The 25,536-nt window shown below is 52.3% G+C and overlaps 1 protein-coding gene across 1 annotated transcript; it reads right to left on the bottom strand.

Moving 5' to 3' along the window:
• Window positions 1–11,364: 11,364 nt before the first annotated feature.
• On the bottom strand, window positions 11,365–25,425 carry LOC141969736 (uncharacterized). Its single transcript, XM_074925814.1, has 10 exons — window positions 25,412–25,425; window positions 24,927–24,978; window positions 24,659–24,784; window positions 23,960–24,091; window positions 22,623–22,775; window positions 21,128–21,325; window positions 20,337–20,496; window positions 17,765–17,971; window positions 15,158–15,298; window positions 11,365–12,005 (listed from the first exon to the last, which is right to left on the bottom strand). The coding sequence occupies exons 1-10, from the start codon at window positions 25,423–25,425 to the stop codon at window positions 11,365–11,367; spliced, it is 1,824 nt and encodes a 607-aa protein (XP_074781915.1).
• Between the last annotated feature and the right edge of the window lie 111 nt (window positions 25,426–25,536).

The raw sequence follows: 25,536 nt of genomic DNA, 5'->3' as shown, positions 1-25,536 counted from the left end.
TATAATTTTCAGAAAATAAATTGAGTGCAATTTTTTTTTTTCTTCTATCCTATGAAGAGAACTCTGTCATGGGGACATTGCACATCACACATCAGCTGTCCTGGTTCAGCTAGGATAGGGTTAAGTTTCCCCATCAGGGGGAAGGGATCTCCAGCCGGGTTATTCAGACCATGCTGATGTCAGGTCCGGCGCGGCAGCGCGGGAAGCTTTCCTGTGTGGCTTTGGTCACGGGAGCACGCGCGGCGGGCTGGATGTGTCCTTGCGGTATTTCTCTGTCTTGTTTACTGTTATTGCTGTTTATTGCTGTTATTATTGCTACTGTTGTTGTTCAGATTGTCATTTATCACATTGTTGTATTAAATCTCTTCTTATTTCAACCCGGGGGTTTGTGCCTGCTTTCAGTCTGTCTGACCGGAGGGTGGGGAGGGACAATGGCAACGTGTTCTCCAGTCCCGGCAGGGCCTAAACCATCACATCAGCTAAATAACCTGAATACTTTGAAAACCCAAGACTCCAAGTGACCGTAAAAATTAAGTAATAACCTTTGGATAATGGCATGCTGCACAGGAGGAATTTTGTAAACCAAACATGACTAAGTTTAGATTCACTTTTTTTTTTTTAATTTTATGAGCAAATCTCTCATCTCATAGCAAAGAGCTCATCTATTGCCCACGGCAAAGCAGGAGATCTGAGATAATTCAGGATGTGCCCTTCACCAGAACACTGCCAGACCAACCACAGAGAAAGCGAGGTCTCCACCCCAGCCCTGACGCTGGGATCACCCGTCTCAGCCGTTCTCCAGGCTGTGACGCCGCAGTTTGCAGTCGCCCAACCCTCTCTCGACTGTCCCCCTTGCTGCAGCCATCTTCTGCACGCTGACAGATTTACACCGTGGTGTAAGGCGAACCTGTTTGTGACAGCTGTCACCGAGCCCATCCTTCGAGCGTTTCTCCCGGGCTGTGGCACCGGGGCCAGGCCCAGCTGTCCCAACCCGATATCGGGGGAGGGTTCTTAAAAAATCCCGAGAGCAAGATTAAGACACAAACGAGGTCAGATGCTGCATAACCTTATGAACTTTATTTCTATAACAACTAATAAGAGCGATAGGACAGAGAGGAAAAGAAAGGAAAAGGTTGGAATCCCTAAGCAAGAACACGGTAGAGGCGCAACTAATTACCACCACCACGACTGGGGATCCGGCGATGTTCTGTCGGTCCGATGATGCTCCACGTTCCTGGCTCCGAGTTGGTTCCCCTCTTCTTGTTGGTTCCCATCTTCTAGCTGGTTTCCCTCTTACAAAGGAGTACACAGTCTGTCTTTTTTATAGTCCCCGTCCCCACAGTTTGTCCACCCATTTCCACGGGGCTTGTTGTTGTAGGTGCCACCCCGTGGCCCTCCGTGCGCGCATGCCTGGGTGTCCATGGTGGTCGTGCTGGTGAGGGGCCAATCTGTCTCGTCGCGGTTTCCCCTCCACCCGGCTCACGCGCTCGCAGCTCGATAGATGACTGCTGATGTTCTCATCTAGGGCGGATGTGGTTTTCGTCAGGGACTGTGTGTTTGCTCCGTTGAGTCAGGAGGTGGTCGTCGTGGAGACAGCGATGTTGAGACATACTAAAAGTCCAAAAAGTTCCTTACACCAGCCCAGCCCGCACAGGGTCCGCCCAGGCCCCCCTGACCCCCGGCGCTCTGCAGAGCACAAGCCGAGGGCCCAGCCTCACCGCGCTCATCTCGCTCTATCACTTCCCCCCCCTTCCCTTTGTTTTCTCAACAGGGTAAAGAGGGGAAATAAGATAAACGAACCCTTGTGGGTGAAACAAAAGCAGTTTTAATATAAGCAAAGCAAAGCAAAAGTCCGCGCACGGAAGCGAAAGCAAAGAGATTTATTCTCTACTTCCCATGGAGAGGCGCTGTCAGGCCTTCTCAGGAAGCAGGGCTCCAATACGCGTAGTAGCTGCCTCGGAGGACCAAGGGTGACCCCACCCCCTTCCTCCTTTCTCCCAGCTTTATACTGAGCAGACGTCATATGGTATGGAATATCCCTTTGGTCGGTTTGGGTCAGCTGTCCTGGCTGTATCCCCTCCCAAGATCTTGCCCACCCCGTCCCACTGGGGAAAATATCAGAAAGAACCTTGGTGCTGTGTAAGCACTGCTCAGCAGCAGCCACAACACCAGGGTGCTGCCAACACCCTGCAGCTCCCAGCATAAACCACAGCACCGTGAGGGCTGCTATAGGGGAAAACCGATTCCAGTTCAGCCAGACCCAATACAGGGGCGCAGCTCAGAGGCTCCCCAGTGCTGCCCTTCGGAGCTGCTCCACGGCCAGGAGTGGCGTCGGGGGGCTGGGGGGCTGCGCTGGGCAAGCCTCGCTGACCTTCATGCCCTGAGGTGAACTTCGGCCCAGAATGGGTGAATTCCTGGGTTTGCTGCTGGTCAGAGGCGGACAAGTGCGCTCCTGGTCTGTGTTTATCCTTATCAATTTATTCTAAAGGAACAGTCGGCCCCTGGGGCTCTGTGGTAAGCGGGACAGTTTTCCAGCGGCTGCTGGTGTCTGTCCCAGCTCTCGGGGGTGCCGAGGTGGACGGTCCGGCTCTCCAGGGCCGAGGGACAGCGGCTGCTGCCAGGCTGGGATCTCGAAGCTTCGTCGAGGCGCCTGCAGAGAGAGGAGACTGATGAGGTTTTCAAACACTTGCTCTGCACTAAGAGCGGTGGGCTGTGCTGCTGACAGGGTGTGCCGTAGCGGGCACTGGGGGCAGAGCCTGCAGACAGGCTTTTTTGGATGTGTGACACTGGGTGACCCAAGGACAGCAATTACCTGGCACGCCTGCTGGTTGAACCGCCCCTGTTCTTTCAGCAGAGGCTGGCACCGCCTGGCGGCCTCCTTCCCCAAACACCTCCTTCTCCACAGAACCACGGCCATTCCCTTTAGGAAGAAAGAAAGGAGGTCAGATTAAGCAGAAGTAACCGTTCCTCATCAGGATCATGGTGCCTTCCGAGGGCAGTACTTCTCAAAAGACATTCACAGTGCCAAGAAACAAGGCCTGGACGTTTGGGGGTGCACCTGGTCACCAGTGCAAACAAGGTGTCATTCATGGAGAAAACTTTCAGCGCTAGATCCTCTCCAGCTGACCAGTAGACAGCAAATCCTGACCTGCCCGCAGACTAGGAGACTGCACGTGGTCTTGTTCACACGCCACTTAGTGCATTTTTGGCAACCTGCAAGGTGATGGCAGGTTACGTCCTTCAGAGAGGACAGGAAGATGCTGTCGCCCGTCGCGCTGGGGAAAGAGCTTTTCTGAGCAGCACTTCCCACCGTCCCCCAAAACTAGAGGAAAACCACCAGCCAGTTTTCCAAAGCACAGCTAGAAGCAGAGAGATAAAGGCCCCGAGACGGAATTCACAGCCCTTCCTTTTCGCTGCCTTCAGGTCAGGTGTCCGGCCTGAGGCTGGGTGTCCAGCTTTCACCTGTCCCTGACACCGAGGCGTCACCGAGAGGCCTCAGACATCAAGGAGAACGACGGGGCTGGACTCTGAAGCTGGGGCTGCTCCCATCCTGGCCAGGGCAGGCCTGCAGCCCCGGCACTGTCTGCTGCTCTCAGCCAGCCCCAGCTGCCGGCGCATCCTCTGCGCTCTCCCCGCCGGCCACTGGCAGGGTGCTGCCCCCTCAGCACTGAGCAGCCACCAGCTCCTCAGCAAGTCCCTCCCGCACTCAAGGCGTGAGCACCACCAGCTCCGGCCAGCTGGACACCACCGTCTGCCCAGAACAGCTCTGGCCCCAGTAAGGCTGTAACTGGGGCAGCAGCGGTTCCTGGGGCTCGGCTGGAACCCCAACTGCCAGCAGAGAGTCGACCCTCTCTGCAGCTCGACAGCGCCCGCAAGGCCCGAAACTGAGCTTGGCCGCAGGGAGGCTCTGGGCGGCCCCTTCCGACTGTGCAGGCTACGCCTTGTCCCTCCACGCGTCTAAAACCTCAGCTTGCCAAGGCTTCTGCTTAACAGGGACAGACACCCACCCTGGGCTGGCACGGCCCGTTCCAGCTCCTTCAGGATTTCCTGGAGGACTTCTGAGTACCGCTGCGAGGGTTGTCCCACTTCAGCATTATCCTTTGCTCTTTGAGGACCTGAACAGAAAGTCCAGAGTTAAATTTCTCACCAATACAATCCTGGAAACGAGTGCTACGTCTACCAAGTCAGTCACGGCTGACTACTCACGCCTGCGAAGCCAGCGAAGCCCCAGCGCAGGATCTTCACGACGAGCTGGCAGAGCCCTCCCTGTACCCACATCTGCAACCAAACACCCACAAGAATTCCCATCAGGCACCGTCATGACCGAGCAGCAGAACATACAAGTGGATCACGCAAGGACACTGCACACACAGTGCAGGCCCACGTTCTCACAGCCACCAGAGACGCCTCGCTCACATCGGGGCTTTGAGCCGGCGGCTCTCCAAGGAAGTTCAAAGCTGTGACGTACCCGTGCGATCTCCCTGAGCTTCTCCCCTGGAGCCATTGCCTCCAGACACCTCTGTGAACAGACAGAACAGAGAAGCTCCCAGGACCTATTTCTATACACCTCTGCAGGGCTGAACGGCCGCGAAGGCAGTTCCCACACGGGAGTGCTCCGTGGCACTCGTCTCCCCCCTCCATCAGGAGCGCTGTGCAGACAGGTACTGGGTGCCTGGAGCAGGCGGATGGAAAACCAAACATGCACAGAGGCGTTGGGAGCAAGGACCCCCTGGAGTGCACACCAGCTCTGAGCTCCTTGGCAAGGCAGAGTGCTCACGGCATCCAGTCCCTCTCTGCTCCTCTTCCGCACGGCTGAGCGTGGGCCGAGAGAGTGTTAAGTGAAATTTCACACAAACGGAGTATTAAAACCCGAGTGCTCACTCATTCAAGGGACGTACCTGTGGGATGGCCCTGATCCTCCCTGACTAGAGCCGGCTGAGCCGTCGAGTGGCCACTGGCTCCGGGCACAGCTGTAAGCAAGCAGGTTCCCATTAGAGGTTGTGAGCTCCTTTCCCAGTGACCTGCAGCGACTGCAGGGGGTCAGGTAATGCCCTGGGGCCCAGACATGGGGGGAGATTTCCAGAGGTGCAGAGGGGCCGGGGTGACCTGGGAGCTGCACCCGGAGGCTTTCAAAATACGGTTTCCAGGCCCTGTGCAAGAGCCCTCAAGCACCGGACGGACAAACGTACGGCCCCTGGGGATTTCTCCCTGGCACGTGGTTTCTGGGCGGAAAAGGCGCCCCCGTGAAAACGTTATTGTTCCCGTGTCTGGTGGAGAAGAGCCCAGAGGCTGCCCCAGTGCTGCCCCGTCTGTGCCCCGGGCTGTGGGCTGGGGCTGTGTGTCCCATGGCGACCTGGGCTCTGCCTCCCGCTGCCCGTGGAGCTGGACACAGCTGGCCCGGCCCAGCCCGGCCCCGCGGCTCTCCCGGCTCTGCCCCGCCACCACCCCAGCCCCGCTGTCAGCCCGAGGTGCAGTGGGTGCTGCCCCACGCTGCCAGGGCTGGGCGCTGGCCCTCACCTGCCCACCTACCTAATGCCCGCGCTCGCCACGGAGCGGCCCCGGCCCCCTGGGCTCGCAGGGCCACCAGAAGCAGGAGGAGGATGAGCGTGGGAGTCATGGTCCCCTTCACCTGCACCTGCACCCGCACCACGTCACTGCCGCTGCTACCGCTGCTGCCGCTGCTGGCACGTCTGATGTGGTGCCCGGGCACAGCACTGCACACCCCGGCGTGGCACCGCAGGGCTCTGTGACGTCACAGTGCGGCCTCTCCCCCGCAGCCACGGCCCTGGGGCAGGGGCGCGTTGGAGAGGAGACGCTCTGGCAAGAGCATCTTTTTTTCCCAGCTGAGGGCAACAGGCGGCAAGCGTGATGGAGGGCTGCTGCACCGCGGCTGTCAGCTCTGAGCTGTGCAGCTTGTTCCCCACGCTCCTGCGGCTCTCCAGCACGGGGAAGGTTTTCAGGAGCTCCTTCCCAAAGGGTTGCAGTGGTTGAGAAAATGTTTTACCAAACAACGTCGAACTTTGTATGGAGCAAGGAGGCCTGAGCGACTCAAGTCTACAGAGAAGATATCCTCAGCTTGACACACATCCTGGCAGAGCTGCTGAAGCAAGGCGCGTAAGAAAGAACAGCTCGGCCAGACAACAGAGCTGGGAAACATCCAAGGAGAAGAAATCGTCCCCAAAAGACTCGTGACCATAAAAGGGAAAAGGAGTAGGGGAGTAGCTCCCCAAACGACCACCCGAGATCCCCGCGCACGCGTAGTGTAGGTTTGCAACGCCAGCATTATGGAAACGCAGCAGATAGGCAAAAAGGTGGAGACTTCTCCAAAACCGGATGAACATTCATGTCTTTAAGGTACATCAAGGATGACCTTTTGTTTCAGTGTGTGCGTGACCCGCCACGCACCCAGCGCCGAATAAAGGAATGCCTGCTTCTGAACGCTGCGCTGGTGTTGAGAGGTTTGTTCCCGACTGCGGTGACACAGTGGGGCTGTCCACTCTCCAAAGCTGCAGCTGCTGGGCTGGGGGGTGGCTGGACAGGGCTGGGGGCTGCTGTGAGAGCCCTGCCTGAGGGTCCCAGCGGGCTCAGGGGACCATGTGGCAACCAGGACTCCTGGGTCGTGGTGCCGGGGCTGCCCTGAGCCCTGAGGCTCCTGTGGGCATGGCCTGTTCCCCTCGTGAGGGGCCATCCAGGGCCAGCTGGCCCTGGGCGCTGGTACCCCCTGGGCTTCTGGTGATACAGAGAAATGAGATGACTTGTTTGGGGACTTATTTACTTACTTGCTTATAGAAAACTGCTGCGCAACTTACTCAGAGCAAGTTATAGTATTACTCAGAGTGTTTTTAAATATTGCTGAGAAACCTGCTTGCCCAGACTCTGCTGTGGCATTTCACCAAGGACTACTGTGTCCATCAAAACAAAGCAGTTCACTGTGAAAATCGGGTCAGTCACACTCCATTTTTACCACCGAGCCCACAAAACGCTGCTGCGAGCCCCCCGCCCGCGAGCCCCCCTGTGCCACCCCACGGCAGGGCAAGAGGCATCTGTTTAGCCTGTGCTGAATGTCCTGGGGTGCGCTTTCAGCCCTGCGAGCGTCCGCAGCACCATCAGCAGCATCCAGGGACAAGCTACTGAGAATACCCGACAGTTGAGGGAGCAAAAAAAAGCCTTTGTGGTGAGCCAGCAACGAGTTTTGCAACACTGCTGGACAGTTTGCTTTTCTCACAGATATGCAGTGGAATATTAGCCCCCGCCCCCCCTTGTTTTTTTTGTGCGCACATCTTGTTTTTCCTAAGTGCCACCTACCTTTCTTCACTTTGAAGTTAATTACTAACTAGCAATGTTAGGAGAGCAAAAATTACCATGAGTAGCATTTTCAAAACCGTAAAATTATCCATTTGAATGGGTTTGCATCTTACCAGAACTCCACCTGCTCAGTCTACAGGCATGCCCCTGTTTTGAAAGCACACAGCTGGTACGTCTTCGATAGCCACACCACCAGTAGCACAGCAGGGCTCTGAAGCAGAAATTGCCAAATTCAGCTCAATTCCGTGTCTGGTTCCAGTCCTCCGACCAGTTTAGAAATCAGTTGCCTTACAGGAGCCAGACGTGAACAGCGCAGTGTCCCAGGCACAAGTCGGGCTCTCGTCACCCTGCAGCTGCGCTGTGCCAAGCAGCTGCCCGTGGCATTGCCAGCGTGTCAAAAAGTGAGGAAAAAGGTGAATCTGTGAGCGGGGGGAAACTGTCTGGTATGGCAGGGGGGTGAGCTCTCAGGATGGAGTATGGGTGGTTTCCGCCTGTACCCATCCTGTAAATGTGGCTGTCAGAAGGAAGCACGAGAGAAAACAGATTCTTTCACCAATACAGTATGAGCTCAGAAATCGTGGAGTGTTCTTGGGAAACTTGATCTTTTTTTTTTTTTTTCCCTCTCTCTCTATAAAACCAGAGTATTCAAAGTGTGATTTTTAGAACAATGCAAGAACTTGTATGAGTCGACACGTTCCTAAGCCAAGGATTCTATTCCCTAATTGCTAAATTCCTATGCACAAGCGCCATTTATAAGTACTTTAAATAAGGAATTGTCAGCTTTCCAGTTCCCTCCAACCACTACTGTGCCGTTCCTCTGGGACTTGCCCGGTGCTCCAGGTGTCCTGCCGCCCGAGCGCCTCGGCAGATCGGCTGCCTCGTGGTTCCCCACTCGCCTTCTCTCCCCCAAGGCCGAGCGGCACTAGTGAAGCTGTCTGCTGCCGCTGCCAACCCACCCGCCCCTCCAGCCCGCTCCCAGCGCCGGGGTTCTCTAAAGGTGCTTCTACCCCCAAGGAAAGAGCCCTGGGCCCTGGGAGGGAAGGGCCGAGGCTCAGCCGCCGCCCCGGGGACACGGGACGGGGCCGCTCGGGGCTCCTGGGGGGCTGCGGCTCCCGGGCACGGCACGGAGCCTGGCTGGAGCCGGGACCCCGCTCCCGGTTTGCAGAGTGAGAGGACTGTCTGAGCGTGCGTGGAGAGGCCGTGCAGACGGCTCCAGCTCTGGCCCGTGCCGGGCAAATCAACCATCCCACCTCGAGCGTCTTCTCTGCGCTCAGTGAAGCCGCTCAGATGAGGCAGTGTGGCTCGGGACCTGCCCAAGCGCAGCTTCAGGTTTAATCCTGACACTCCCGGGGACCCCCTGCCAAGGAGAGCCCTGTGCTCCCCCCTCCGCCACTGGTCACCCGTGGCCCCTGAACTGCATCGCCTACGTGCGCTGGCCAGCGGCTTCGGCACAGTCATGCCCACAAGCCAGAGGCATTTGCTTTGCAGGGGATCTGCGTGACACGGCTTCAGCAGCACAAATATTCCGTTAGAAAGCAGAGATCAACTCCAGACTGAAAACAAATGCAACTGCCTTTAGCACAGGAGGGAACAAACATCGATTACTTGATTGAAGGTCCTCTCCCAGGTAGACTGATCCTCAGTGATTTAGTGTCAAATCCACCCCAAATCCCGCTCGTTTCAGCCCCGTTTCCCAGCCTGCACACACCGTGACGGCCCTGCCGTGCCGGGGCAGAGCATCCTGCAGCCACCCAGCAACACCTGCCACGCGCCGGGGGCTGGCGGGGTCTCGGGGAGCCCCCGGGGCTGCGCGAGAGCTGGGGGGGCTCCGGCAGCAGAGATCTGCAGCCAGCACTGGGCTGGGACCGCTCTGCTCTGACCACCCCTCCTGCAGAGCCCGCACGGACTCTGTGGGCCCGGGGAGCTACTCCTGCCTGAGCCCAGCAGAAGCAAAAGGCCGGGCTTGAACCATTTATAAACGGGAGCTGGAGTGGTTCGGATTTAACAGCTCTCAATGTTTCCAAGTCCCGGGAAGGCCCTGGAGTGTGGCCAGCGACACGCCCGGGTCCCCGAGGGGAGCACAGCCCTCCCGCACACGCCCGAGGGTCGCTTGCCTGCAGCGTGGGGTGGAGGCAGCCCCCAGCCTAAAGACCCCTGGGCAAGGCCACCGCCGCCCCCGGGACCGGCCGTCCCCCAGCTCTGCTGAGCTGCCCTGCGCTGCAGCGAAGACACAGCCCCGGCTCTCAGCAGGCGAGACGCAGATGACGGACAGAACAACACAGCACACAGGCATGGATGGACACGAACGTCAACACCACCACAAACACACACAGCACATCTCCCCTCAGCCCCACACCCAACAGACGGCAGAAGCACGTGGTGCCCAGGGAAGGAAGGAAGGTTCAGCCGGTCCAATATTTCTGTGTTTTAGGAAAGCGAGCCTGACAGCTGTGGAATAATCCTTGCAATTATGGTCTTCATGAGCACGAGGGAGTGATGGTTCCTGGGTTGGCTCATTTCAGTTGTCTGCTCCACACCGAGAAGCTGCTCCCGACCGGCACAAATATGCAGCATTTTTTGTAAATGTTGCAGGACTGAGCACTGAAGCAGCAGCAGAAGCTTAGAGGACAGTTTCTTCCCCATCCTGGGCCTGCACTGAGGGCAGACAACTGCATCTGGGCTTCTATCATCCTACAAACCAACGAGAAAAACATTAGCTTCACAAAAAACACGCTAAGCTTCGAGCTACTGATACACCACTGTAAGAGATTTACTAGGAGCAGCTGCCAGAGCAAGCAGAGGAGCCGGTGCTGCCCTTGACCTGGGGCTGCACTGCTGGGTGGCGGGAGCTGCTCCGCAAGGGGCGAGGGGCTGAGGGGCCGCCAGCTTAGCACCAGAACTAAGGGATTTGCAAGGAGATTTCGGGAACAGGGAAGGGGGCAGAAGCGGCCACCCAAAAGGATTTACCATCCCCTACGCCAGCGGCCAGCAGCAGATACTTAAGGGAAGCGTAAGGAATGGGACCAAGTGCTGCACCCGCTGCTCCTGCAGGGACCAGCCTGGGGACTCGACCGGGCACAGGTCAGGGGCCGACCCACGCAGGACTCGCCTCACGGGGCTGCTGCTCCTCTGGCCCCGACAGCAGCTCCCAGGGCGTCTGGGTCGCCTCCGAAGGGACTGTCCTTCCTCTGCTCGTGTCCTCAGCAGCTCTCCCTGCGCTACCCCCCCTCTCCCCTGTTGTCACAGAGTTCTGGCTGCTCCCCCTCAGCTTTCACCCCGCCTGCTCTGTCCCCTCCTGCAGCCTGTCCTGGCCCCCACAGCCCCATCCCAGGAGCTGTCAGGTGTTGCTGGGTGCCCGGGCACAGCTCCTTGGCTCCTGCAGACCCGCTCCACCTCGGCTCTGAGCTCAGGGATGTTTCTGCCTTCAGCTGCTCTCCAAAGGACGTGGGAACAAAAGATGTGCTGTGCCCCCCTGCCCCCCGCCTCGCCCTGGTCCTCGGCCCCTCCCCTCACACCCCTCCTGGCTGGCCCCTCGCCCGCAAGCTCCATCGGTTGCCCCTTCCCCGTCCCCCCAGAGCCCTAGAGCCCCTCCCTCAGCTGCCACCCCGGCCCTCTCTATCTCCCCCCGCTGCTCCCATCACCCTCCCTGTGCCCTGTCGACCCCCGGTTCTAACCCCAGCAACCATCCCCGCCCCAGGCCACCTCTGCTCCCCACTCCGCAGTGATCCCTCCCTGCCAAGCTCCCTTGACCCCGCTGCTCCACCCATGGCCTCGCCTCCACCTCCTGACTCTGCTCTGGCCACCCCCGCATCGTCCTACCGTGCAAAATACATCTTCTCCAGGTGCTCCTCTCCCTCAGACAGAGCACCAACACATCTTTCCCTTCCAATCCTCCCTCGTCCATGTCCTCCTCTTCTTCCTAAAAAGGACTCGCTACATCCATCCCTTCAAATTCTCCCTCATCCCCATCCTCCTCTCCCTCAAACAGAGCACCAAGCACATCTTCCCCTTCAAATCCTACCTCGTCCATCTCCTCCTCTTCTTCAGAAAAAGGACTCCTCACATCTGTCTCTTCAAATTCTCCTGCACCCCGTCCTCCTCCCCCTCAGACATATCACTTGCCATGTCGTCCTCCCCTGAAGTATCTCCCTCCTCCATGTCCTCCTCTCCGTCAGACTCCTCTTCTTCTGATTCCTCCTCATCACTCTCAGACCATTCCTCAGCCCCACCCCGTCCCTCGGGCTGCATTCTGCTTTCCTCCTCGTCAAGCAATTCCCCTGCTCCTGGCACCTCCTCTTCCCCAGTTCCCCGCTCCTTGAGCTCTGCCTCGCTCTCCATCCCCTCCACCAGAACTCCCCGTTCCCCAGGTGTCATCTCAATGCCAAAGGCCCTTCCTTTCCCTATCCCCTGTCCTTTGGGATCTCCCTCTGCCATGGCACTCTCTTCAGGTGCAGATTCCTCTACCACAGGCTGACCCTCTGCCTGCAGCACAGCCACTGCTTCGTCCTCGGGCAGCAAGTCTCCCAACCGTTCCACTTCTTCTCCTGCCTCTTTGGTGAAAACTTCTTCCTCTTCAACAAAACGTGCCTCCTCAATTGCTTTTGTCTCCCCTAGCATCGTCCTTTCTCGTCCCGCTTTTTCTGATGCTTCCTGCACATCAAGTGTTCTTCTTCCTTCTGCCACAAAAGTTCCGTCTGGTGCTATTAAATATAAACAAAACAATAGTTTTACTGAGAGTTGTGTTAGTGTTAAGGCTGTTTACAGGGCTATTGTTAAAGATGCTATCTCTCCCAAGCAATGAGGGGACATCGGCATGGTGACAAGACGACAGCTGGCTCTGCTGCTTCTCATCATGCACCTTTGCTCTGACTACGTTTCTAGTGCTGCTGTTCGGGCATCTGGCATAACCAATTTAAGCCAAAATGCCGATGCCCGACCATCTTTCAACTCTGACAGCTCTGCTTGCCCTCTGTACTCTCCCTCCTTCCCTCACCTGCCTAGCAGGGAGCCCAGGTGTGTCTACGAAGTAGCTATAAGCTTGGCAGTAATGTTCAAAAGTTAAGAAATAGGTGGTAAATTGCTCACATAAAATACGCACACACAGGAAAAAGAATACTCAGCTCTTTGTGTAATTGCTTCCCATGGATTCTGTAATTACATCAGGGGAATAACACAAGGTCGATTCCTGCCCGCTGGGAATTTCACGGCAGTGCCCTCACTGAATTCTGTGCTGTGGGGTCTGTCCCGAGGCAGCCCCCCCGGCAGCCTGTGCTGCTGCACCAGTGCTCTGTACAAACACGGCACGTTCCGGTTCTTGAAGAAAAGAGAAGTTTTGTGCCACCACAAGGAACAAGAGCAACGTCTTTCCCAAGCTACCTTTCCCAAACTGTGCAAAGGCTGTCTTGCCCCAAATCATCTCCCACTCCTTTTGACTTGTTTTACCCTCCTGCACTGCTGCTGCACCCCACAGTTACTGCTTTCCGCTGCTTGCTGGCGCAACCCACTGTGCAACCAGAGCCCCTTTCTGGACGGCAGACAGAGAAGGCTCCAGGCCTCGAGGACGCTATTTGCCTGGCCCATCTCTGCCAGCCGAGTGGAGCTCGTGTCCGGCTTGCCACAACCCTCCCCCTGGCCCCGCTGCTCCCCGCGCCCACCCCTCCCTTCCTGCCCTTCAGAGCCGGGCCCGACTCGCTCCCAGGTCTCCGCAGAGGGAACTGGAAGGTGCACAAGGAGCCCAGGTGGCTGCAGACAGTGCAGGAACCAGGAGCAGGCAGGACAGGCTGGGAAGACAGTTTCCAGAAAGAGAAGGGAGGATGGGGAAGGAGAGGAGAGAGCTCAGCAGGTTGCTTCCTCCCACCAGACCCCACATCGCTAAACACTGGACCACACTTCAAAATTATAATTAAAAACTCTACATTTTGCAATACAAGAAATCATGCCTTCGTCCAAGACGCATCTTGCACCAGGTTTGTTGCTTATGTTCACTACTAGCTTTCTGTACCTTATATTTTAAATTTTTTCTTCTTTTATACATATTATATATATATATCTACATAGATATAAAAAGGCAGTTATCAATCACTACCATACTTTTACACCACTCACACTGAAAACCCTACCTCCTGAATCTGGGAGAGCTCAGGTCTACTACCAACATCAGTAACATGAAATCATTTTAAAACTTTCCAAGGGAAGTTTTGGTACAAAATGAAAACATCCCAAACTGTCATCCCAGCTCAGAGTAAATATTCCTCTCTCCACAAAAGTACAGTGTCCAAACTGTCCAGCTGCTTATACCGGACTGAGTCTAATGTAATGGATTTTGCTGGTCCCTGCAAAATAGATGCTTTGTTCATTTTGCCTGAAAGAAACCAAATGCTGTGTGGTGCATGGCATAGTCTGCCTGTTTACCTGCTTCGTTAGCAGAAAGAGCAGTTTATTTACTCTGGCTGCTGATTACAACGTATTCCCTTCTGTAAAGTGAGGTCTTGCCTTGGGCAGAATGATAACAGCAACCGTGAGGTTGTTTCAGCATTAAAGTATTCCAGATGAGGCACCGTGGCACCTGAGAAGGTAACAACTAGGAGATTCGGGTCTTTCCAAAGACCACCTGCCCCCCGGGAAGCAAACAGGTTTCAACCCCGATCCAGAGGGACAACTGCCACAGAAGTCGGGCTGCCCAGGAACTACATCTTCGCTACCCTGCTCTCTGCATCAGAAACACGGATCCGTGTGAAGACCAACACATGAAGACCACCAGGCTTTGAAACTAAATGGTACCGACTGTTGTCTGCAGTCAGCTGATGGGACTGAGGCAGAAGGAGTTTCACCTGACAAAGAATTACTGAGGAAAAAGACAATTGCTGACAGACCAGAGACAAGAAGGAACCTCCAGCCTCCTGCATACACTCTCCAGATGAAAGACAACTCACCTTACAAGACTGTGCTCTTAGGCTACATAGAGGAAGGAGGTCAAAAGGCTCCCAGCTGACCAGAAAAACAAACTTGCAACACCCGGGATTAATGTGTCAACGTACAAGACCGTGCGCAACTTGCAATTTAAAAACAGTAGAGTTGGCCTGTTCCTGCCAGCTCTTAGAGCCTTAGAGGATGGCAGAAGGAAATGGAAGAGCAGCAGTGCAGACTGAAGTCAGTTTTAACCTGTGGGTTTCTTCGCTTTTCAGACTCACTGCCGCTGGGGAGCGGAAGCTTAAGGTGACCTTCCGGTACGGCTGATGGCCGCGGCAGGATGGCTGGCTGGAACACCCCCGGGGTGACAGGCAAGGCTCTTCTGTCGGGCAGACCACGCTCCCAGCAATGAATGGCTCAGGCTGCAGGGACCAGAAACGTTCTTGGAGGGAACCAAGACCGAGCTGAAGGTTCCTCACTGCCAATTAGGCCAACTGCTCACCAGGAGATGAGCTTGGGAGACAAATGGGGCGCAGCACGGAGATGGAGGCTGCAGCTCAGCTGCCCTCCATCTGTCAGTCCCACCCTGCCTGTCCTGGACATTCACCTCCCCAGGAGCCCCTGCGCTACCTGGAAGCAAAGGGAAACTCGCTAGACTCCTGCTTTCCACAGCTCTTTTCTTGACTGGCACCCAGTTTTTCATGGCCTGGATTCTTTTCCTAGGACCATTACAGCTGCCAACAAAGCAGTTGTTTACTGTAATACAGGTTAACTACACATGACTGCAGAAGCCAGCTAGTCACCACCCAATTTTGTACAAGTTAGGAGAGAAAAGAGCAGACATAGGGTTTGATAGACTAGCAAGGAAAGGGAAAGGGCAAGCACTTCTATAAAAAGACTTCAGATGAATCAGATCTCATCCCTGCTCAACAGCCAACCTCACCTTCACTGGCATCATACTCCCCACTTTCTAGGACCTCTTCTTCCACATCTGGACAGGAGTCATCAGGTTCAGAATACACGTGACGACCACATCCAGGTGCCGTTGCTGTTTCCACCTGGACTGGACTGCAATCTTCAAGAACTATCACAAAGTTACAAAAGAGGAAGCCGGAAAGAGAAGCCATTAAAAAGCAAAAGGCGTGAGGCACAAATGACTGGGCAGCCACCACCTGGCAATGACTCTGGCACCTCCAGCCTGCCCCGGACTCGCGCCTCTGTTGTGACAGGAGGTGTGTTCACAGTCCCAGAAAACACCACCGCTCCCAGACACTGACGAGAGTACAAACAGACAGAACCACTCCAACGTGCAGATTACACACTGCACCAGGGGAACCGTCAGCGATTCTCCCCAGTTCATTCACAGGCTTATGGTCCACAGGGATTTGAATGCCAAGGTCCCTCTTACACGCTCTTTATTTATGTCCGACTCATAATATTGTATGCAAAAGTCACATCTGTGGCACCTCAGTTATCTGGATTTTATTCTGGACTCTGTATGCTGGCTGAACTGACCCAAGGGGCCCAACGGGTTCAGACACTCTTGAACAAGCGTCATCATATGCTGAACTAAGATGAGACAAAATCTGTCCACAACACGCACTCATAAAGATCCAGATCCCATTGCTATTAGCGCGTTATTTCTGCCAAAGCAGCACTCATAGCTTACAAGAGGATTAGTGTACTGATTGCTGAAACACAGAAACGTAGCATCCATGCCCAAAAGCTTGCTATCCAAAATCTTGGTCTACCAACACTAAGACACATACTTAAGCTTAAGCGAGTATTTCTTTGAAAAAATTACAGGCCCAAGGCTCGGCAGATGACCTCAAAGCACAATAAATGTACAGAGCATGTGGAATTTCAGGACACACGCAGATGAAAGCTGAAGCCAACAACAGTGAAATGGGGTCATGTTGTCTTGGAGAATTTGTAAATAGAAAGAATGGAAAAGACCTGCTTAAGGATGTGCAAAAACGCATAGCTAAACGCATAGCTAAAAAAAAATGGTGTTGAATTAAAGAAAAACTTTTAAAATAATGAATATCCAGAAACATCTTCCACTGTGGAGAGCTATTAGGCACTTTACCGGTCTCCTAAAAAAATGGAACTAGTAGTTGCTACTAACGCTGCTTGGAATATTTCCACCTATACTACTTTCAGGGAGTCCTTCATTCAAGCAGAAAGCTCTTCTTGCCCTCAAAATTACCAATGAATTCTTATGTTTCATGAATTTATTATTACTACTCCGTTGGGAGAAACCCACATCTTTTTTATCCCTTCTCTCCACCTCTTCTGTTCAGTGGTGGGGAAAAAAGTAGTAAGATTTCATTTCAAAGGGGAAAATATCAAAAATCAACAAATAGGAAAGAGAATGAATGATCATCACACACTGCTAGAGCTTGAGAGGCAGCTGAGTAAAGTCACAGAGAAGTTCATAATGCCATGCACTAACAAGCAGAAAATCGTACTGATTATTCCTGAATCACAAGCTATTTCTCATTATCACGAGAGAACAAAAGTTAAGATTCTTTTTGATCACTGCAATGATTTTATAAGCAAGGAAGTTTCAAACCTAATTGGAATTTCTGGTGGAATTTATACTTTCTGTAAAAAGACTGGATCTTTCTTGCAGCTGCAACCTTTTCACAACGAGCTGTATTGCTTAATATTGCCATTGCTTAATTCACCTAGAAATCCAAATGTGAAAGTTTCCGTTTAACTCGAGAAATGGTTTGCACATTAGGACTGTCAAATGTAAGGAATGTAAAGTAACTGATTTTGAAAGAGCAGGAAATGGAGAAATCCTGGTACATTATGACAAGCAAGAGGCACAGAAGTCAGCTCAGGATCTCACAAAGCCATAGAGGAGAAAAGTTAAGAAGAACTAAAACACTGCCCCAAGGAAGAGGCAACGACGTGGTGAATGGAATGCTGCTGTTCATCTAAGAAATGAGAACTTGCCTGCGAGTTTTCCATGGGATTACTGATGAAGATAATCCCAGGCAGGCAGCAGGGAGAGCCGAGCTGACGGCATCTCCTCCCTCGGCCAGCACGGGCCAGCAGTGCGGCAGGGGACGCCGCCGAGGTTCTGGCTGCTCGGGGCCATTAAAGACAGCACTGCTAAACCACCAGGAGGCACGCTGGGTGTGCCGGGGGCTTCTCAGGTGAAAGCACCTATCCTCCGAAGGTGTGAGTGGTCTCGGACGTCAGTGACCGCTGACATTAAGTGCTGATCTGCCCAAGTATTTAGAGCTAATTTGCCGACTGGCTCCAGCTCCACTTCTGCACCGGTGCACTTCAGCAAAGTCTGCTGTGAGCTGGCACACCCTTACACTGCCCGTGGGTTTTGCTGCATTTCAGTGACGGATGGTTGAATTAATAACAGATAAAACAGCTATCTTTTCCCAATTCAGTAGGAATTGCATGCTTTTTCATGTGTTTTCCCCTTAACATGTACCGGGCACGCGCAAAATGTAAAACGTGCATAAAAAATGTAAAACAGTCATCAGGTCAACTTCTTTAAGCCTCAGTATGAAAAAAATCTAACCTTGTTCATTGTCCCAGAAGTCACTGTCAGAGTATTTATCATCTTCATCCTTCTCACTGTCAGAGACCTCCAATGCCTTCTCTGATAAGGTTTCACTCTCCTTTTCAGTGTCCAAGTCAGGTTTTTCATCACCTGAGGGTGACTCTGATGTTCCACTCATTTGATCGTCAATCTGTCTCTCTTCTGCTTCAATATCATCATCGTACTCTAAAATACAAGAATCATACTGTGAGACGGAATTCACAACTAATAAAGTTCTTTTTAAGCAGGCAGAGGTTAACTTCATCAGTCTCCTTTTGCCTGTACATTTGCTCTGTCTTTTTAATGCCATGAGAGAATCTAGGACCACAGATGGAAGAGTAACAGCACATTATCATAAAAAAGCATCGTATTCTTCATAAACAGCATAGCAAAAAGCACTAAAGCTACTGAATGATGCATCAAGTGTGGTCAACACATTAAAAACAACAAACAAAACCATTAGCCACTGAAAGGACTAGAAAAACTGAGAACTGGGCAAACTCAGAAGGAAAATGCCACACAGTCTCTTGTTACAGGAGAAAAAACTGTTGCAATGAAGAAAAAATGCCAGCAACAGAGAAAACTGGAGAAAGATAATCTACTGCAGCACAAAGTAAGACAAATGTGGATTGACATGGCTAATCAGCAAAGCAGTGGCTTACAAACTGAATGAATTAAATCAATACAGGCAAAGGGTGCTGCGCAGGAACACTCTGCCACCGCACTGCTCCCGTACCTCCTTCAGCTCCCACGTGAAATCCTCATACAAATGAGGCTTACAACAGATTTACCATTTCCACACCAACATGGTCTGGATTCCGTCCCAGGCCACGAGCCTGACAAGCTGTAGTAGCTCACAGACAGCTCTGCTCACATCTGTAGTACAGACTGGCCCCACGCGTACGCATTAAAGAATCCTCCCCTGCCCAGCCGAGCTGCCGCGGTTGGAACCCCAGGCACCAGCGCACGGTGATGTCAGTGATTTCCCCGTGACATTCAGTAATTCCACTGCCACCACCAGCTCACTGCGCGCGCAGCAGAGAGGCAACAAACCCAAACGGTGCAGGAGAGCTGCCACCGCTGACACACCAGCTGTCCCTCATGGCCATCACTTCTCACCTTTCAGATTTTATTGCCCGCCTCTTTTTCTTTCGATCGGTGCTTTTAAAACACTGAAGTGACAGATGCCAGGGACAGAAATAACAAGTATCTGATGCAGAACCAATTAGGCAGATAAACAGTTACCCAGACAATGAGAATTAAGGGAATAAGGAGATTTTTTTTTTTTTCTGTGGGGTAATACCCCACCTCCTCCCTACACAACAGCCCCGTCTCTCTCCAGCCCCAGAGTGCCAAGCTGGGCACCCCTGTGACAAGCCACTCCGTTTGGGCACTCACAGCCACAGCAGAACAGAGAGCAGAGCCTCCCATCTCCACAAACTTAACTCCGCCCTTGCCTTACAAGAGTGGGCATCGTGCACAGGAGGTTTAGGATTCCTGGCACGTGCCCACCGGGTGCAGGGCAGCAGCACGTCAGAGCCCCCGCAGTGGGACACCCCTGGCAGGGGCAGCCGAGGCTCCAGATGAGCACAGCTCAGCACCAGCGGCTCTGGGCCCGCACGGACGCGGCTGGGCTCAGGCAACACCGGGCACCGGAAAGATGCTGCTTCTGGAGCCGTTCCAGGCTGCTCTGCAAGGGCACCGCTTGGCATCCAGGCGGGAGGGCACCGAGGCGGCCACCCCCCTCCATGCCGGGGGGACGGGGTTGTACCCCCTTTACACTGGTCACTCCCGCAGGCCTGTGAGTAGGGCTGGGGACAAGAGGGGCAGGCACAGAGGACACAGCGGGGAGCCAGCCCAGCAGCCCATGAGCTGATCCGCGGGCACGCCGCGGTGCTCCCACAGCCTCGGGGACGGGCAGGAGCGCAGGGAGCTCTGCACCATCTTCCCACGCCCGCTGAAAACGCCAGCACAGGGGGTCTGTGAGCTGGAATGAGGGGTGTCATCGGTGGAATCACTCCTCCTCACAAGTGACAATCTCCCAGCCATCGCCTCTTCCCAGGATCCCAGAACACAATTCACCTTTTACTGGTGCTATGGGATTGCACTCACGTCAGAGAGATGGGAATTGGGCTCCCATTATGCACTTTTCCTTCTGGAGTAATAAGCAACATGATGTGATGGAGCAAGTCAGAAAGAGACAACCCCCATTTAAGGACAGTTTGCTACCACTACTACTACTACTACTACTTTATTAACCACACGTCTCTATACGAAATTCACCTAAGCTACAGTATTTTGTTAAATTAGTTCTCTAAGTTCCTTCTACCATAATTTGCAGAAGTCACTCTAACCTCACTTACAATCATGAAACAGTAGATCCACATTTAGTCTGGAGGCAGATGGTATAAAAGATGGTATAAAAATCCCTGGATCCATGTATCTTGACTGAGCTCAGCTGAAGTCATTTTGATGCCACACCAACATTTTAGCCAAAAGAAAAAAAGACGTTGCCAGAATCGATATGAATTCTTTGACTCTGCACCCTTACCTCCTTCCAGTAGTCTGCCTTTGTACATACACAGGTTCTCCCCTCCACAGTGCTGCCTGTCCCCAGCAGCCTTGCCAGGTAAACAGAGATTTTTCCCCACCAAGGCCACGGTGACACGCGCGCCACTGCGTACCAGGGACCTGGAGACGACGCCAGAATTCTGTAGCAGGAAATACACAAAAAAAATGCAGTCAGCTTCCAACTCTAACAGAAGGTGAACACAAAGAGCATGTATGTGTGCCGTACACTTGAGGCTGCCAGTCTTTTAAGACAGGCCTTGAGCTGCTTAAATTGGGAACTGATTTGTAATATGCAGAAGGGCAGGAAAAGATTTCAAACTGAAAATCCACTGCATCGAATTGCCCAAAATTGCAGGGACCATGACCCACATCGCGCCTCCCAATCCAGGGTTCCTACCATTTCCTTCACAGGAGTTAAAACTGGCTGGAGGTCTAGTGTAACAGATGAAGGTTCGTACGCTCAAGGCATTTCAGACATGGTCAGAGACAGGATCAGACTGACTACACCAGAAGGTGTTAAGTAAGAGATCCCATGGTTTTTCTGTTCAAGCACCTTTTTTCCCCCAGCTGATGAAAAACACCAAATGTTTTAGTATATACAGAGATGGGTGGCAGTTACAGATTTTAATAGTTAGGAATTTTATTTCTTTCAAAAATTCAGTGAATCTTTATGCAAACTAGGTAGACACATCTTTCAGCATTAGGCAAATACACCAACAAGGAAGATTATATACCTGTACATAAACAGAGATGTAGACAGAGCTAACTTACCTTCCTCGGAGGGTGCTCTGCCTCAGTGGGCACACTGACGGGACACAATTTTCTCCCTCTGGTTACCTCACTTCTCACTGTGTTTCCACGTTTTTGCTGGGGTGGAGGTGGTGCCGGTATCAGGCCGGTGTTAACGACGGGAGATAAACTGGTCATGTATTTTACCGCATTTGGACCTTTTACTTCGCTCCTTTCCTCCTGTGAAAACATATAACCAAGTTAAATAGGTTATGCAAAACCAGCGACCGAGCGTATTGAACCAACCATAGTTTGATGGCTCTTTACACCTCGTAAGACACATGCTTCTAGAACAGTTCCATAACTGAGTGCTTGCAATTTTGTTCAGGAAAAGATTTCTGTGCTAAAACCCTTTCTTTTAATTTGCAAAGCAACAGGCAGATTGCCTGGGAGCATCACCCCCATAGCTATATACAGCACTGTGAGCCGGGTACTGCTTGTAGTGCAGGGTTCTGATCCCCAGCAGACAGAACCCCACGGCACTGCTGCGCTCCCTCCGCTGGCAAGCAAGTTCCAAAGCAGCCAAGGTCTCCCAATAGTAACGTCATTTGGCATCAGTTACACAAGATGTGGTTCAAAACGCTTCTCTCCCATTTGTAGTGGAGGTCTCGTCCTCCTTCAGATGAAATGCAAACAGAGGCCCAGGGCCCTGAAAAGCAAAAGGCAACTCTAGAGAATAAATTCCACAAACATCGTGTGCTCTGGGTCTGAGGTCTGCATCATGTCTGCATAACCTGTGACTGATCCGGCTGTTTTGTCAGCAGGGAGCATGAAGCAGAAAGTGCCGGCAAATTCTTGGAGAAAGGATGGTGCCCATCACAGTAAGAGCAAATGCAGGAGGGAGCTATTCGTCCAGTGTCTGCCAGGCAGCGGTCACAGCCCCATTCCGAAATCCTCCAGCCCCATGGAACTCCTAACACAAAACCAATTACACCATGTTTTCCTAGAAAAAAAGTCCAAATCTCACCTGAAAGTAACTGTGTATGTATCAAGATCATGTCTGGCTACTCCAAAAAGCTCTCATTCTCTGAACCTGCCAGTGTGACTTAGCAGGAGGAATGGTAACAGGAAAAAATAAAGGAGGTTTTTTGTTACTTTGCAGCTGTAGATGAAGGTGAAAACTTGTAAGGCTCTGTGGAAATATTCCTGAGTTCTTGGTGTTAACCAGGTGGCTGCCTCCCTCTCGACATAACAGATAGTCTATGTGGAGGGAGAAAATTATGCATGCAGAGGTTTTATACTATAAAAGATAAGCCACCACATTTTTCCTCACTGTGATCAAGAACTGGGCATTAGACCAGTAAGTCAATGTCTTGAAAATTAAGGGGAGGTTAACAAGGAGAGTTTAAATAAAAGCTGATCACCATTTGGAAGGCATGTTGCCTGCACTAACCAGGTCTGGGAACTACAGTACTAAAGCAGTATTATAAAGCTGTCCCTAAAATGACATTATTTTCAGAATGAAATATGGCCTCACCCTGCTGGCAGGCTGTAGACTGAGTTGAGGTGCCAGGCACTTCTTTTTAGATGTTGAAGTATTTACAGCCCCCACTGCAGCACAGATGGGAAGTGGTGGGAAATGGAGTGAGTGCTGCAGATCCCCTGGAGCTGCATGTGGTCGCCTGGAAGTCTAGAACAGAATAGAGAAAACAGCTACAAAATCTCAGCGTATAGTTTCCAGTGCAGAACAGCATCATGAGGGGGGGGAAAAAAAACCAGCACCGATTGAGATATTTGGAAGTGATGAGTGATTCTCAGGTACCTTCAGGAAATTACATTTTCTAGTCTGCCTCCAAAGAGCCAGGCCCCTTTAGGCATCTTTCATTAAGCATCCAAATACTGGAGCATCCAGAATAACTCTTGACCATAAATCCAGGTTTTGCTACTGTCTCTTCACAGTGCAGCCTTGAAGCAAACACGTGAGCTCACAGACACTCACAGGAACGCAGCCACGTGCTGCCTTTTGGTGCCTTCAGCACACGCACACTGAGAGAACGCACCACCAAAGCAGGCCTATTTTTGTGCAATACTCTGCATTTTTGTGACTTTTTTAGTTCAGCTTTTCTTTGTATACCCCTCAGAACACCAAGTTAAAAACCTGTTTATCCGAGTTAACTTGCTGCCTTAGAACAGGCAGACTCCTTGGATCAGTGTTGATGTGACGATGTCCACCACCACACACAACTACAGGCCCAAGTGTCCTCTTTCTGGAGAGGAGGTTATTCAGGACTGAAAATCTCACTGCAGTCTGCACCCATGATCATCACTGAAATCGAGAACCGGTGAAAACTGAACCATATATTTGGCCTCTGACCTTAGACGTTAGTATCCTTATATTTCAAGAGTATATTAACATTCCTTCTCTGCCTGTTAACAGAGAGGAAGAGGTTTCTGAGCCAGAGCTCCAAAGCACAGCCTTCTGCATGAGCTTTCATCTTTCTTCACCCCTTCACCTCTGTTTTCTAAAAGACCTCCATTGCTCTCAGGATTTTAGAATGCGTGTGAACGCACCTACAGCCGCAGCACCCATTAACAATACTTAACGTACTGACACCGGCCTAGCTTTGGGCGACAAGGCAGAGAAAAGGGAAGGATTAAAGCAGGTTTATCACAAAGATTTTTTTTTTTCCACGTTCTGATGTGCCATTCCTGCAGCATCGGCTTCTGCAGACTTCTCTCTAATGAGACAACCCTGCAAACAGGAGGTCGGCCCCAGGGGATGGAGGATGGGGCAGTCAGACCTCACAGGCCTACGTGCACGCCTGCGCTCTGTGTGCTCACGCCAGCGCCTTCGGGGTGGCTGCTAAAACTCACCTGTTGTTGGGAGCGACCAGTTGCTTCTCTGCCAAGGGGAGGGAAGAGCCCACGATGATTTCTTGGACCGGGTGGTGGATGAGGGGAGTGCATAAAGCTGGCATTTCCCACCGGTCTTCTGGATGGTCCCGCCTAAAAGAAGAGAAATTTATGTCTCTGAGGTACTAAATTGTGGGAAAGAAGCACATCAGCATCGGCCTGCCAGCTCTAACAGCAACGTCTGAGCTTGCCTGCCAGCTGTCTTTCACTGGACAGCTGTGACACTGGGACGCCTGGTTAAGGAAGGAAAGGAAATCACGGGGAGAAGGAGAGAGACAAGGGACAAGACTTGTTCCCACCTCTGACTCATTTCCCTGCAGTCCTCTCCAGCTGCTGATCCTCCTAAATTCAATCATCTGCCTGTTTCTCCGTATCTCCTGATTCTTGGCTTGGCTGAAGGTCTCTTAAATCTGAGTGCATCTGACACTTCCTTGCTCTGGCTGCTGCCCCTCCCTCCCTTTTCTTTTCAAAAGCCCCACACTGGGCTGACAACCCTTCTGCAGACAGACAGCTCTGTCTCTCATCCTCCCTTGCTCAGTCATCTGTCTTTCTTCTTTTCTTTCAGATTAGCTACTCAGCCAAATTCACTGAACGTGTGAGCTGAGGATTAAATTACTCTGCTAATTGCAGCCAGGTTCCTGTGTCCTGGTCAATGCATACCTCTATGCCAAGGGCCTTACGAAACACGGTGCCAGCCAGGCCCTCCCGTGTGTATCTCAGGTGTTCCTCCTCTATAGTATTCAGCTGGCATTCCTTCTCAGGTAGGATTCTTCCACTCTTCGAGATCTGCCATAAACAAATAGAATGTAACTAAGAAGGACAAGACAGGACAGGGTGTGTTTTTAAACAGAGCCCAATTCCCCAGAAAGGCTACTTTCTCTTCCCAGTCAGTTACCACCGCTGCTTCTGCCACGGTGCTGGAACTCACCTTCCGAGCACAGAATTGTCGTTTCTTTGACCCCGGGGACCCCATCAGCCAACTGAAGAGGGCAGGAGAGCCCCAGTCACATTTCCTAAAAGCTGTGGGCTCAGCCTTGCTCTTCAGGGGCCGCTGCCCAAGTCAGCGGAGGGCAATTAAATACTTGCCTTCCTACTGCGTAGGGGTTGCATCTGCCTGTGCTAAGCAGAGTCACACCCAGGAGTGCATAAGTATTTTTCAAAATGTCCAGCACATTCACCTTGACCAAATCCTTCAGTTTTCCATTGAAGTCTTTTAAAAAAATAACACTGAACCTATTTAAACAGCTATTAGAGTCAAAGATGCTTAGATGTCACATTTTAAAAACCTAAGAGAAACAGTAACCTAAGAGAATCAATGCTGCTGCGGGATACGGTGTAGGGGAGAACTTTGGGATCGTGTGGCTTTGATCTGGCACAGCAGAATTGCACGTGTTTGGCTGGTCAAATTCTTACCAATGACAACGCATACTTCTAAGAAATGAACAACAGGACTATCAGTGATTTGACTTGTGCAATATTAAGAGAAACAATTCATTCTTTTCTTTTTTTCTCAGAAAAGGAAATTTTTCAATCTCACC

This window comes from Athene noctua, chromosome 23 (assembly GCF_965140245.1).
Source record: "Athene noctua chromosome 23, bAthNoc1.hap1.1, whole genome shotgun sequence".
Taxonomy (NCBI): domain Eukaryota; kingdom Metazoa; phylum Chordata; class Aves; order Strigiformes; family Strigidae; genus Athene; species Athene noctua.
Note: the sequence above shows the minus strand (reverse complement) of the source record. Positions and strands in the feature narration are given on the sequence as shown.